This window comes from Salmo salar, chromosome ssa08, assembly GCF_905237065.1.
Source record: "Salmo salar chromosome ssa08, Ssal_v3.1, whole genome shotgun sequence".
NCBI classification, from domain to species: Eukaryota; Metazoa; Chordata; class Actinopteri; order Salmoniformes; family Salmonidae; genus Salmo; species Salmo salar.
In genome coordinates this window covers 9433195-9448652 of record NC_059449.1, presented here as the reverse complement: position 1 = coordinate 9448652, position 15458 = coordinate 9433195, and the positions used below count along the sequence as shown (strand labels likewise).

The 15458-nt window shown below is 41.7% G+C and overlaps 1 protein-coding gene across 3 annotated transcripts in view; it reads right to left on the bottom strand.

Annotated features, from left to right (window-relative positions):
- The window catches only part of LOC106610097 (zinc finger protein with KRAB and SCAN domains 1-like), a 34857-nt gene extending 24985 nt beyond the window's left edge, over window positions 1-9872 (bottom strand). Inside the window, exons 1-3 of one of the 3 annotated variants that reach the window (XM_014209262.2) lie at window positions 9175-9872; window positions 8735-8865; window positions 7002-8546 (exon numbers count right to left, since the gene is read on the bottom strand). In XM_014209262.2, the coding sequence (XP_014064737.1) occupies window positions 7347-8546; window positions 8735-8865; window positions 9175-9448 (1605 nt within the window). In that variant the 5' untranslated portion in view covers window positions 9449-9872 and the 3' untranslated portion in view covers window positions 7002-7346. Of the gene's footprint in view, window positions 1-248; window positions 745-7001; window positions 8547-8734; window positions 8866-9174 lie in introns of those variants that run through there. The other 2 variants (XM_045723145.1, XM_045723144.1) reach the window with 2 other exon arrangements.
- Window positions 9873-15458: the final 5586 nt, after the last annotated feature.

The window sequence follows — 15458 nt, the reverse complement described above, 5'->3', positions numbered from 1 at the left end:
TCTGGTTTGCTTAATATAAGGAATTTGAAAATGATATTTACTTTTGATACTTAAGTATATTTCAAACCAAATACTTTAAGACTTTTACTCAAGTAGTATTTTACTGGGTGACTTTTACTTGAGTCATTTTCTATTAAGGCATCTTTACTTTTACTCAAGTATGACAACGGGGTACTTTTTCCACCAGTGGAGCTACTGTACATATGAACAACTTAGGCCGCGCAGCATCAGCCTTCTGCAAAATGTACCTCTTGCCGTTCCTCTGTATCGGTCGAGGATCTTGACACTACTGGGACGACTGGCGAGGACGCGCTCTCGCATTGTCCTCTCTGCGCGCTCCCGTGCCACCTTCAGTTCCAGTAGCTGTAGTTTCCTCCGTAATGTCCTGTTTTCTTTCTGGCTTTGAGTTATTTCCAAACGAAACACTGCATAGTCGTCGTCTACGAGTTTACATATATCTGCAACAGCAGCATTCGCTAGCACCTCCATGATGGAGGCTATTTGAGTTTGAAAAACCATACAGTTAGCCATTGTTAACTAACATTAGCAGCTAGCTAGTGTTACTTAGGTACGCGAATTAAAGACTGCATGGGGTACATATGTGATGCTGTGCGGGTAAATAAACGTCTAAATAACAACAATAAAAACGCTAACGTGTAAAATGTTATTCGACACTGTTCACTTCCGTTTACACTGGCGAGAAAGGATGTTACATGGATTAGGAATTAGAATACCGGTAATAGAAAGGACATAAACCTTCTTATGGGGTCGTTACCACAGCCACAAAGTCATAAACCCCGCCCATTTCTACAATGTATTTTATTAAAATGCGATTTTAAACTTAACCACACTGCTAACCGTATCTCTAACCTTAAATTAAAACCAAAAAGCACATTTTTGTTTTCATGAATCTTTACGATATAGCCAATTTTGACTTTGCCTGTGATGGGATAAAGGTCAGCCATTTCTGTCAGGGAGTTGGTCAACCATGCCTTGCCAGTGCTGTGATAAAATATTGACCTGACCTAAAATAATGAATTTGAAGAATGTATCTGCACTGCATGTTTGTTAGCTAACTAGCTAGCCTGTTTTAGAGGAATAATTCTATGAATTTTTCAAATTAACTGCCAATATACCATACACTGGCTGAAATCAGTTGATGATAGGACATAGACAAGTTGTAAATGCAACAAGTACTGATATACTATCATATAATAGCACTCACAGCTTTCCAAGAAAACACAACTTGAGACATTTATGGTCTGTTTACATAAACTGTACTTATAATTATGACAATATTTTAGGTTGACGAATTCTATTATACCATTTTTTATATCACACGCCTTACTTTTATTTTCCTGTATAAACAAAATCAGGATTATGCCCCTACTGCCAATCATTCCAATTCGATTGGTTTGGATTTCTCCCTGACCAACATGGCTGCCATTTCAATCCATTCTAGAACTTTTAGGATTTATGACAAAGCCCCTCTAGTAATTTAGTGGGATCTCTATGGGATGTTATTGGTGTTATTGATCGTTCAAAGGGTGTGGCTAAATGAAAAGGTTATATCATGCGCGCTGTTCTTTTAAATACTCTACTGCCTATTACATTAGACATCAAATCTCCTTTTCACGATCAATATCTTGCCAGCGCAGAGCATACTTGTTTAGAAAGAACAGTGTTTTAGCAAGAATATAGTAGAAAATAATATAAATACTTTATTCCATCTGCATCACCTCAGTAAGGTAAATATTAGGTTTACTGTCTCTCTAAAAACAGGTATTTACACAAGCCTGTTTCAAATGACAAGTTAACAAAGGGTTAATGTGGGAATGTGGTTAATTATACTCCTAAACAGAAGTAAACAGATGGAATACTCTGACCCAGTTTGTAGAGACAAGTCAGTCTGGAATAACAAGTACATGTGCACTTTAGTTCATAATATTTCATCACATGACCTGAAGGAAACAGCTTGAGGTCAAGGACTGTAGATTAAAAGGTGCTGTATGGTCAAACCGCCATCTGTATTGACCACGCAGCATTTACAGTGATATGGCCTCTGCAGAAGTCAGGGCATTCATACTTCTTGCACTTCACCAAGCAGCACAGAGCTGTTGTGAGTTTGTGTTTATTTTAGACCTCCCGCCCTCACCTACCGTCAACCAATCATGACAATGCGGCGCTATACGGAGCCCTCCACATTGTTACACAATTTGAGAGGCGCACGTCGATGTGGTACAGAGATCAATTTGGCTTCTGCGTGCCTCCGGAGGCTCCGCAATTGCGTCACACCATCCATACGGCACCTCCGACCACATTTTCAGATCAAGCATAAATTGGCTCTTATCACAGTGACATGGTGACATACACTCTCCTATGTATTTATTTGGACAGTGAAGCTAATACTTTTAATTTGGTTGTACTCCAGCATTTTGGATTTTAAATCAAATGTTTTATGAGGCAACAGACAGATTAAGTTGTGCCCAATAGAATAGAATGGTAAATCATGTATTGTGTCATTTGAGTCACTTTTGTTGTAAGTAAGAATATAATATGTTTATGAACACTGTTACATTAATGTGAATGCTGCCATGATTATGGATAGTCCAGAATGAATCGTGAATAATGATGAGTGAGAAAGTTACAAATGCACAAAGATCATACCCCCACGACATGCAACCTCTTACCATTACCAATAACAAGGGAGGTTAGGATAAAAAAAAAAAATTGTGGGGGGGTGATATTTATGCCTCTAACTTTTTCACTCATCATGGTAGCATCCACATTAATGTAGCAGTGTTATTATTATTTAATTACCTACATTATGTTATTTAAAGTTATCCCTTTGGAGCACAATATCACGTTGTTAAAATCTGCCTAAATTGAGCATGCCCATAAATTGGGCAATTGAAGGCATCTAGGGCTTATGTTAACTTTGGTTGTGGTTAAATTAAAATAATAGACCTTTAATAGACCTTAAATGTTGTAGGCAACATTGTATACAACATTATCGGTAAGTGACTTGATTCCTACTGTGCCAAAGCAATTTACAATTGTCAAACAGGAGTGACGAGTGTGTTGATATAACGGTAATTGTAAAAATTTTTTTTAAAAAATAAATAAATGGTTATGCATGCCAACATAAATTCATTAGTGGATAATTCAGAGAAGGAAAAGTGATCTTGTCAGGTGAAAATGATAAAACGTTTTACCATCGCAACATTTGATCACACACACAGAAACACACTGGATACACACACACAAACACACTGGATACACACACACAAACACACTGGATACACACACACACACACTGACACACACACACTGACACACACACACACACACTGAACACACACACACTGGACACACAAACACACTGGACACACACACACACACTGAACAAACACACTCTAGACATGGACACACACACACACACTGGACACACACACACACACTGAAACACACACACACTGGACACAGACACACACACACGCTGGCCACCCATTCAAACTGGACAAACACAAATACACACAAACACTGGGCAAACACACTGGACACACACACACTCACTGGACACACACACACACACAAACACTGGAATGACACATACACACTCACTGAACACACACACTCACTCAAACGGACATACAAACACACTGGAAACACACTGGACACACACACACACTGGACACACACACACACACTGGACCCACTGGACACACACACACACTGGACAAACACACACACACACACTAGACAAACACACACACACACACACTTACCTTTTTTTCGCACTATTGGTTAGAGCCTGTAAGTAAGCATTTCACTCTAAGGTCTGTTGCATTCGGCGCACGTGACAAATAAACTTTGATTTGATTTGAGACCTATTTATTAACATAAAGTCCACCACTGTAAGAGTCCTCAGTTGTAGTGAGAACATTGTGTCATATGTTTAAGGGGGGTTTCATGACTGTGATTCCAAAATGTTCCAGTGCTGAGGAACTGTGTGTCATTTTTTTCCCAGTACGGGAAAATAAAAATGTATGAAATGCTTGCATTCACTACTGTAAGTCGCTCTGGATAAGAGCGTCTGCTAAATGACTAAAATGTAAATGTAAATGTAAATTTGATGGACAGTCACATTCACCGTGGTTGTCTGAAGCGTGCTACAGAGTTCACAGCGGGCGATACCTCATTACGATTGGTTATTCTCCATCATTTGCAACAATTTCAATGAGCATCATTACTATCTTTCCTTTGCGGTACCTCAAACTGTCGTGATTACCAGCTGAGAAACTTTTATGAGTCGATTTTACTCCTGGCTCAAGAGTTTGTCTGGGCAGTGTCTTAACATAATCTTAAAACCTACTCTTAGGCCTCCCGAGTGGCGCAGTGGTCTAAGGCCACTAGAGATTTGGGGTTAGAGTCCAGGCTCTGTCGCAGCCGGCTTCGGCCGGGAGACCCATGGGGCGGCGCACAATTGGCCCAGCGTCGCCCGGGTTAGGGGAGGGTTTGGCCGGCAGGGATGTACTTATCCCATCGCGCACTAGCGACTCCTGTGGCGGGCCGGGCGTAGTGCACGCTGACACGGTCACCAGGTGTACGGCGTTTCCTCCGACACATTTGTGCGGCTGCCTTCCGGGTTAAGCGGGCATTGCGTCAAGAAGCAATGTGGCTTTGTTGGGATGGGTTTTGGAGGATGCACAGCTCTCCACCTTCGCCTCTCCCGAGTCCGTACGGGAGTTGCAGTGATGAGACAAGACTGTAACTACCAATTGGATACCACAAAAAAGGGGTAACATTTTTTTTTTTAAATACTCTGTGCAGGGAGTTTTTAAGTCTTAAAATAAGGTTCTTATAGGATTCTTAGGACATTTTCTGAGATGCTTTGTGGATACGGGCCCAGCACAAAGAGTCTGAGTAAAAGTGCTGATTGAGGATCAGGTCTTATTCATTACGATCTAAAAGACAAAACTGATCCTAGATTAGCAATCCTACTCTGATAGGCTTTGTGGATACAGTCCCTGACCTAATAGCATACAGACAGTAGTTCACAGTGGGCTCACCTCAGTGAGACTGTGTGTGGTCCTGTGCTGCTCAGCTGGTTCCTCTGTGGGTTCAGGAGGTGTAGTCTGGTTGTCCTCCATGACCATGGTCCCCTCAGAGTTCCCCAGACCCTCCTCACACCCCTCCTTCACCAGCAGCACCTCTGGACCCTCCTCCATCTCCACGTCATGAGTCCTACACTGTAGTTATAGAATGACTTCATTGTTGTTAAACCAACCATGGTGGACATTTATTTTTTATTTTACCTTTATTTAACCAGGTAGGCAAGTTGAGAACAAGTTCTCATTTACAATTGCGACCTGGCCAAGATAAAGCAAAGCAGTTTGACACATACAACAACACAGAGTTACACATGGAGTAAAACAAACATACAGTCAATAATATAGTAGAAAAATAAGTCTTTATACAAAGTGAGCAAATGAGGTGAGATAAGGGAGGTAAAGGCAAAAAAGGCCATGGTGGCAAAGTAAATACAATATAGCAAGTAAAACACTGGAATGGTAGATTTGCAGTGGAAGAAAGTGCAAAGTAGAAATAGAAATAATGGGGTGCAAAGGAGCAAAATAAATAAATAAATACAGTAGGGGAAGAGGTAGTTGTTTGGGCTAAATTATAGATGGGCTATGTACAGGTGCAGTAATATGTGAGCTGCTCTGACAGCTGGTGCTTAAAGCTAGTGAGGGAGATAAGTGTTTCCAGTTTTGGAGATTTTTTTAGTTCGTTCTAGTCATTGGCAGCAGAGAACTGGAAGGAGAGGCGGCCGAAGGAGGAATTGGCTTTGGGGGTGACCAGAGAGATATACCTGCTGGAGCGCGTGCTACAGGTGGGTGCTGCTATGGTGACCAGCGAGCTGCGATAAGGGGGAACGTTACCGAGCAGGGTCTTGTAGATGACCTGGAGCCAGTGGGTTTGGCGACGAGTATGAAGCGAGGGCCAGCCGACGAGAGCGTACAGGTCGCAGTGTTGGGTAGTATATGGGGCTTTGGTGACAAAGTGATAGACTGCATCCAATTTATTGAGTAGGGTATTAGAGGCTATTTTGTAAATGACATCGCCGAAGTCGAGGATTGGTAGGATGGTCAGTTTTACGAGGGTATGTTTGGCAGCATGAGTGAAAGATGCTTTGTTGCGAAATAGGAAGCCAATTCTAGATTTAACTTTGGATTGGAGATGTTTGATGTGAGTCTGGAAGGAGAGCTTACAGTCTAACCAGACACCTAGGTATTTGTAGTTGTCCACATATTCTAAGTCAGAACCGTCCAGAGTAGTGATGCTGGACAGGCGGGTAGGTGCAGGCAGCGATCGGTTGAAGAGCATGCATTTAGTTTTACTTGTATTTAAGAGCAGTTGGAGGCCACGGAAGGAGAGTTCTATGGCATTGAAGCTCGTCTGGAGGGTAGTTAACACAGTGTCCAAAGAAGGGCCAGAAGTATACAGAATGGTGTCGTCTGCGTAGAGGTGGATCAGAGACTCACCAGCAGCAAGAGCGACATCATTGATGTATACAGAGAAAAGTCGTCCCAAGAATTGAACCCTGTGGCACCCCCATAGACTGCCAGAGGCCCGGACAACAGGCCCTCCGATGTGACCCACTGAACTCTATCAGAGAAGTAGTTGGTAAACCAGGCGAGGCAATCATTTGAGAAACCAAGGCTGTTGAGTCGGCCGATGAGGATGTGGTGATTGATAGTCTCGAAAGCCTTGGCCAGGTCAATGAATACGGCTGCACATAAATGTGATGTTGTGGGAAAATATAAGTCAGCTATGATAAGTCAAAAGTCATCAGACAAACCTGACTAAACTATTTTGACGTGTACAGTAGCTATTTGTAAGTGTGTGGTTATATTTAGTAAGTACATGGTTATAAAGCGCTGTCAGGTGAATACAGATGTGATGTATACTAAAGAGTCTCAATGAAAGTCTTAAAATGAAAAGTCAAATTTTGTGTTTATTAAACAAACAACTTAAATACACCATAAGTAAACCACACATACATCAACAAAAAATTAGGCATGAACTTGATAAACTGCATTCACTTTCTCATTAAAAGTGTTTTGGGAAAAAAATTAAGTAGTTTAATGGAAGTAATCAAATGGGCATTTGTGAACATCATATAGCCTACACAGTACAAACACAATATGTAACAGATTTGTAGGCTTATATATGCCAATGTCTGGATGTAACATTCTACCCAGGAATATTCAACACCGAAATCTGTTACTCCTGTTATTCTAAACCTCAGAAGCTATTGAGTGGAATGGTTACTTTCTATGTTATAGAGCAGAGTGTTTTTTCTGCTGGTGTATCCTGAGGTAGCTCCTCTCTGAAAACCTCTTCCCGCAGTGCGTACAAGTGAATGGCCTCTCTCCTGTGTGGACCTTCAGGTGCATCTTCAAGTGGCCGGCCTGGGCAAAGCGCATGTGGCACTGGGTACAGCTATAGGGTTTCTCCCCAGTGTGCACCCTCTGGTGCCTCTTCAGGTTGCCAGCCTGGGTGAAGCGCATGTGACACTGGGTACAGCTGTAGGGTTTCTCCCCCGTGTGTACCCTCTGGTGGATCTCCACCTTCTGGGGGCAGCTGAAGCCTTTGTTACAGAACATGCAGAGGAACCGTTTATCTTTACTATTGCCTGATGTAGCTTCCCCTCTCTGAGCCTGGACTCTAGTCCTGTCGTTTGAGTTCAATACCTGATCGAAGAGGACGCTGCCATGTGAATCAGAAGGCCCCATCGACGTGGACAATGGGTCGCGATCCCTGAGTGTGTGTAAAGGGTAGTGGGTAGCGACATTTGGATTTGTCTCCAAGCTTTCCCTGTAATCTAAGAAATCTCTGCCCTGTGAGTGTCGATCTCCTAAGAGACTATCTGCATTCCATGTGGGAGGAATGTCGCCCTCCACTTTCACAGTCACTTCATCTACGGCCAGACCCTCCCCTGCCTTATATAGGCACCCTTCAGAGTATACACTTCTACTGCACCGGTTCCAGTCCCGTCTAGACAGATCAGTCTGTGTCTCTAAATCCAAGGGAATGTTGCTAGGGTCCATCTCTGAAGTGTAAGAACAAGACGGATCATTACCAGTTTCTGACGCGCCACCTGAGTCCGGATGGGAATGAACCGTCCTTGGGCTCGGGTTTCCATAATGTAAATACTCTGAGGCGGGAGCAGGAGGGCAGCCCAGTCTCCCCAGCCCCAGTCTCTCTGGGTCCGACATTTGGTCAGATCCTGTGTGTAAAAGCCTGTGTGTTACAGTTAAAATCTCTGTGTCTGTCTCTGACTTGAGGACGGCGTTCAGCGTTCCACTGACCTCCGTCACGCTGCGTCGGGTATTGGGTTGCGCTGGGGCGGTGTCGGGTTCATCCGTGGCTACAGGGGGCGCTCCAGACAATCCAGTCTGGATGTCCCTAATGTGCAGTGTGTCCTCCTCTCCTTCAGACCTCTCCTGCTTGACCCCAGGACCTGCAGCCTCTGCAGACTGACACAAGAAGAGAGGTGGTTATTACCGGTACATGAGTTGAATTGGAAAACAATGTCGTTCGGAAGTCTTACAAGCGCCCCTACGATGAGAATGTACATGCAAGCAAGTGAATAGCTGAGGGGAGCCTTTCTGAAATAAAGGGGCAACAAAGTAACTAATGTTTTATGCAACACTATTACACTAACCTCGATCACGATAATGTGCTGGGTTGAGGTTCCACTCCCCTCATCAACAGTGATTGGTTGGTCATCTCTCAATGTATTGTGTCCCGCTGGCTTCACAAAGTTCCTGTGGCCTCCAGTGAGATGTCCTTCACCTGAGAGAGTAATTGGAGGAAAATAAGCAGTTTGTTTAGCTACTGTCAACACTATATTGTACACTGTTGACTGTTTTTGGTATGTTGTACACTATTGACACTGTCTAGAGTTGGCAAGGATGTAAGCTAACACTTTGCATAACTTCTTGATATACTATTTATTGATCAATGTATAATGTTTGATGCATCACATTGTTTTAAATGAGTAAATAGGAAATGCAGTAATTTCAAGAATATTATATTTTGTCTTTGAGCAAGATAGCTAAGTAATCAGGGGAATTATGGCATACTATCCAAAAACTGACCTACCTCTTGCTATTCCTCTGTATCGGTCAAGGATCTTGATACTTGGACGACTGGCGAGGACGCGCTCTCGCATTGTCCTCTCTGCGCGCTCCCGTGCCACCTTCAGTTCCAGTAGTTTCCTCCGCAATGCCCTGTTTTCTTTCTGGCTTTGAGTTATTTCCAAACGAAACACTGCATAGTCGTCGTCTACGAGTTTACAGATTTCTGCCACGGCTGCATTCGCTAACACCTCCATGATGGAGGCTATTTGAGTATGAAAAACCATACAGTTAGCCATTGTTAGCAGCTAGCCAGTGTTACCTAGATAACCTCTATCAACCAAGTTCTGTCTCCAATGCGAATTAAGTATGTGATGCTATACAGTTAAATTAGTAATATTTTTAGTTGGGTGTTAATACACGCCTAAATAACAATAAAAACGCGAACGTGGAAATTGTTCTTGGACACTTCATTTCCGTAAAGATTATATACAACTTAGTCGTATTTATCAGTTGCCGGAATTCCACGTGCGTCCACTTATATCAGTACATTTTTAATTGCCTAAACATTACGAAACTTATATTCGATTGAATAAGTCTCACGTATTTTGACACTCCTAAACCTTATCTCACGAGGACCGATTTTGGGCGGCGTAAATCCTTTCACTTCGACTCTGCTTCCGTTTACTTCATCTTCCTGTGAGTTTCCGGCAGACTTGACTCTGTGTTGCTGACTTTTACAGGTCGGAGTGTGAATTGCACAATATGTCACAGAAAAGAAGGGAAAAAATTAATCTCCCCACTATCTAACGCTACACATATACAACTTTATACCAATAATTTAGCCCTACCAGATCCTACTCCAGGCCAACAGCTGCTGCCACTACCACATCTATTTTCTGGGATTTACGCTCCATCAGTGCAGACAATTAATAACCATAGCAATAAAAGCAATAAATCCTACCTTACTAAAACGCATCCTCTCTGGATCTCTCTCTTCAGACCTGCTCACTGGGGGGCTCCCAGTGAAATCACTCACCCTTGGGCAGTGGCGATTTTAGCATGTAAATCTTGGTGGGGTAAACAAAACAAAAAATGTTAGATGCATGCCAGTGTAACCGGCACCTTTATGCGTTGTGTTCTTGTAAGGTGTAGATGGAAGACAAGGCCCTGGAAACAATTCTGCCGGTTGTCTCTCTTTTAACGACTGCATGGAATGGGTACAAATACAAGGCAAAAGTTTATGCTGCCGTCTGGACTCCCATACAAGTATATTTGCCTCTCCTCATCACGCTCTGAGCAAACTCCGCAGTAAAAGCATCAACAAAAAAATACATTGTACAAAAATGTACAATAAATGTTCATATTTTCAAAAAACTCACATTTCGTTTTATAAATGTTGTACACCAATACACTAATAATCTGCTAATAAGTGCTCAATATTTCTTAGAGAGTGTACTATTGTACCATTATACCTGAGGCATACTAATGAAGCAACAACGCCATTTTTTAAATGACCGGACAGGTAACAAAATGAACGACAGCTAACTAGGCACATTAAATATTAAATACAAAATCGTCACATTTCACAACATTCATGCATGGAATGGGTAAAAATACAAGGCTAAAATTAACGCTGCCGTCTGGACTCCCATACAAGTCTATGTGTCTGACAAAAGACAGTGCAGAATACCCGTAAGAAAATCATCAGAAAACTCATGCTGTCTGCACCTGAAAGAGACCCTCTCCCACAACAAAGCTATCGACCGAGGTAAAGACAGTTTAAAATGGGATATTCGAGGAATATTCGCGCTTTCAAACCACTTGAGCCACACACTCTAAATAAGTGTCATGATGTTGGAAAAATTGGCACAACATTGCACAGGTCTTATTTTCACGATCTGGACATTAATTCGCGTTCCAAAGCTTATAAACATGTGTAAATGTGAGCAGCATTTTGTTTTCCTAGTTGAATTAGTTAGGGAGTGTAAACAAAGTACAAACTTTTTTTACATTCATTACATGCTCCTGGGTCATGTGACCTACTTGACTCAAACAAGGTTCAGAATGTCCAGACTACCCTTCTATATTGCACACCCTTTGATTTGTCCATTTTCATCTCACGTTTTACATGAATTTGTCAAACTTTCAAATTTCAATAGCTCTTTGGTCATGTGACCTACTGACTTCAAACAAGGTTCAGAATGTCCACTCAGTGGGCCTACACATTGCACACCCTTTAGTTTGTCAATTTTCATCTCACACGTTTTTACATGAATTTTTAAAACTTTCAAAATTCAATAGCTCCTAGGTCATGTGACCTACTGACTCAAACAAACTTCAGAATGTCCACGGACTAGCCTTATATATTGCACACTCTTGTTTGTGTACTGTGAAATCAAGCAGTGTAACGTACATTTTTCATAGTTTTACATTTCAATAGCTGCTTGGTCATGTCAATTACCCACCTAAGAAGCGTGAGGTGGATATACACCCATATTGCATAATCTGTATCTTCTATATTGTTGTACATTAATATTAGTTTGACAATTAGGAGGTTCAGTCCAGTGTTGTGTTTACCCTTTTCTTTAATATTTATCTATCTATAATAATTGGTAGTTCTAAGTACCTATTTTCCCTGTTTTGTATTTTGCTACAGTATTTAACAGCGGTACACAATAGGAGAGAGACAGATAATATCTCCTTTCATTGTTAATATCAACCATAAAGGAAAAGGGCAAAGTACGAGAGTCATGTTATTAATTGTCCAAAGCAGGGATGGAGAGTAAGCTAGTAAGGTAGGCTGCAGTGGGTTTGCTGGTCAATACATATACTGAACATGTACCCACAGTAATGGTGGCCAGAAAATCAATGAATAAAAATCGAATATTGACAGAAATTGTAGACCTTTAATCTTTTCCAAAATGTCAACAGACACTTTACTTCAAATAAGTATGAAACATTTCACAGTGTTAACTTTCTCTTTATCCCTGGTTGATGTACATTTCAGAGCCTCTTCAGTGTGGATGGGGCATAGCATACATTTTCAACAACAAAGACAGCACTTCCAGTTTCTGTTCTTAACTCTGTTCAACTCTTTTGTCTTCATTCCTAGGCACAGCACATGGAACCAACGTTGGCATGCAAAACATTAAATCTGTAACAAAACAAAGCGTAACTTGTTATAAATAATATCAAATATCAATGCAGTATGACCAATTAGCCATCCATTGTGTTATATCATAAATTGTCTTACATGCCGTCACTGTTGTCAAAAGATTATAAACGTTAAATAAAGTTACTAGTCAGTCTTTGGGCCACAACCAGGTTCTTTATCAGTGGCACACATGAAGCAGTTGTTGGCTTTGTTGAACTCTGAAATCATAGGCATGAACTGAACATATGGCTGTCCCACACAACCACATAAAAATAAAGAATTTACATTTACTTTGAATTAAATGTCATTACATATCAGAAATTTTTAGTATATCCTCAGCCATTTCTTTTCGCAGTTGCTCCATGTGTTTTTGTTAAGGTTCTATATCAATTTGGGAGGGGATGTTGGGGAAGTTCTATGCAACTTTCTTGGCCATCTACACCAAAAAAATAAAATAGAGTTTTTGACGTAATTGTCACATAACAGCTTATTATTGAAAATATAACTATCAAACCTGCATTACAAAGACCCGGCAGCTGAAGGTGTCCTGCTGCATGGTGTGAGTTATTTCCCCTCATTTCCACTTTGCGTCCACCCAGTCGTCTTTTCCATGGCAAGATCTTCTCATTTTGAAGTATTCTCTTTTTTTATGTAAACATAATGGAATTCTGATTAGTTATAGGCAAATTAATACACAGGCCAAAACTGTATGCTGATTTCCTTATCACTATAATCTAGTAGAGGTAATTTCCGTTATGCCCCATTCTACACACAGCCTAAATTATAGGCACTGAACCATTTACAGGAGAATAATACAAGTAGCATATAGGACGGACATTCCCAAATACAGCATACACATACATAGAGGCATTTTTCAGCTATGATTTTACCACTCAGAATCCAGAATGGATATGACAATGGGGCCAGCACAGGATGTAATACACCCTTACAACAATCTACTTTTTGATCTTCTTGACTTCTTATCTGGTAAACTGCTACTGTCTGTCAAGAAAAGAGCCCCCATTAGGGGTTAGTGTATTCCAGTAAAAAAGGGGCTGGTTTAGATTAAAAACTATTGCTCTGTGTCCCCGTTCATAGGGGCATGAGAGACTAGTCAGAGGTAGAATTGAGTTGGCACTTTATTGGCCCAAAGACCCACAAGGTTGAGGTTATCATTGGCAGTAATTAGTAATTTATATATTTTTTGCAGTGATGCATTGTGTCTTCTAACTGTCCAAGAATAGGATCCAAAGTGTTAGGAAATATTTGTTCCCATAAATACAAAGGAGGATGTCTGTTCTCATACCTCTGGCACTTAAGTCAGATAGCCAGACTGTGTAAAAACTTTATGATGGGGCCAGCAACGGAGTTCCCATTGACTAAGCACCACGGAGACCAATCAGGAGAGAATACATACAGGTCAAGGGTGCCAATTGAAAGTCAAGGGGTGTGTCTGTGCCTTTTGGATTACTCTCTTGCAAGCCGAAGAACACCATCCCAACCGTGAAGCACGGGGGTGGCAGCATGTTGTGGGGGTGCTTTGCTGCAGGAGGGACTGGTGCACTTCACAAAATAGATGGCATCATGAGGCAGGAAAATTATGTGGATATATTGAAGCAGCATCTCAAGACATCAGTCAGGAAGTTAAAGCCTAGTCGCAAATGGGTCTTCCAAATGGACAATCACCGCAAGCATACTTCCAAAGTTGTGGCAAAATGGCTTAAGGACAACAAAGTCAAGGTATTGGAGTGGCCACCACAAAGCCCTGACCTCAATTCTATAGAAAATGTGTGGGCAGAACTGAAAAGCGTGTGCGAGCAAGGAGGCCTACAAACCTGACTCAGTTACACCAGCTCTGTCAGGAGGAATGGGCCAAAATTCACCCAACTTATTGTGGGAAGCTTGTGGAAGGCTACCCGAAATGTTTGACCCAAGTTAAACAATTTAAAGGCAATGCTACCAAATACTAATTGAGTGTATGTAAACGTCTGACCCACTGGGAATGTGATGAAATAAATAAAAGCTGAAATAAATAATTATTTCTACCATTTTTCTGACATTTCACATTCTTAAAATAGTGGTGATCCTAACTGACCTAAAACAGGGAATTTTTACTAGGATTAAATGTCAGGAATTGTGAAAAACTGAGTTTAAATGTACAGTGAAGGAAAAAAGTAGTTGATCCCCTTGATCCCTGATTTTGTACGTTTGCCCACTGACAAGAAATGATCAGTCTATAATTTTAATGGTAGGTTTATTTGAACAGTGAGAGACAGAATAACATAAAAAAAATCCAGAAAAACGCATGTCAAAAATGTTATAAAATGATTTGCATTTTAATGAGGGAAATAAGTATTTGACCCCTCTGCAAAACATGACTTAGTACTTGGTGGCAAAACCCTTGTTGGCAATCACAGAGGTCAGACGTTTCTTGTAGTTGGCCACCAGGTTTGCACACATCTCAGGAGGGATTTTGTCCCACTCCTCTTTGCAGATCTTCTCCAAGTCATTAAGGTTTCGAGGCTGACGTTTGGCAACTCGAACCTTCAGCTCCCTTCACAGATTTTCTATGGGATTAAGGTCTGGAGACTGGCTAGGCCACTCCAGGACCTTAATGTGCTTCTTCTTGAGTCACTCCTTTGTTGCCTTGGCCGTGTGTTTTGGGTCATTGTCATGCTGGAATACCCATCCACGACCAATTTTCAATGCCCTGGCTGAGGGAAGGAGGTTCTCACCCAAGATTTGACGGTACATGGCCCCGTCCATCGTCCCTTTGATGCGGTGAAGTTGTCCTGTCCCCTTAGCAGAAAAACACCCCAAAGCATAATGTTTCCACCTCCATGTTTGACGGTGGGGATGGTGTTCTTGGGATCATAGGCAGCATTCCTCCTCCTCCAAACACGGCGAGTTGAGTTGATGCCAAAGAGCTCCATTTTGGTCTCATCTGACCACAACACTTTCACTAGTTGTCCTCTGAATCATTCAGATGTTCATTGGCAAACTTCAGACGGGCATGTAAAGGTGCTTTCTTGAGCAGGGGGACCTTGCAGGTGCTGCAGGAATTCAGTCCTTCACGGCGTAGTGTGTTACCAATTGTTTTCTTGGTGACTATGGTCCCAGCTGCCTTGAGATCATTGACAAGATCCTCCCGT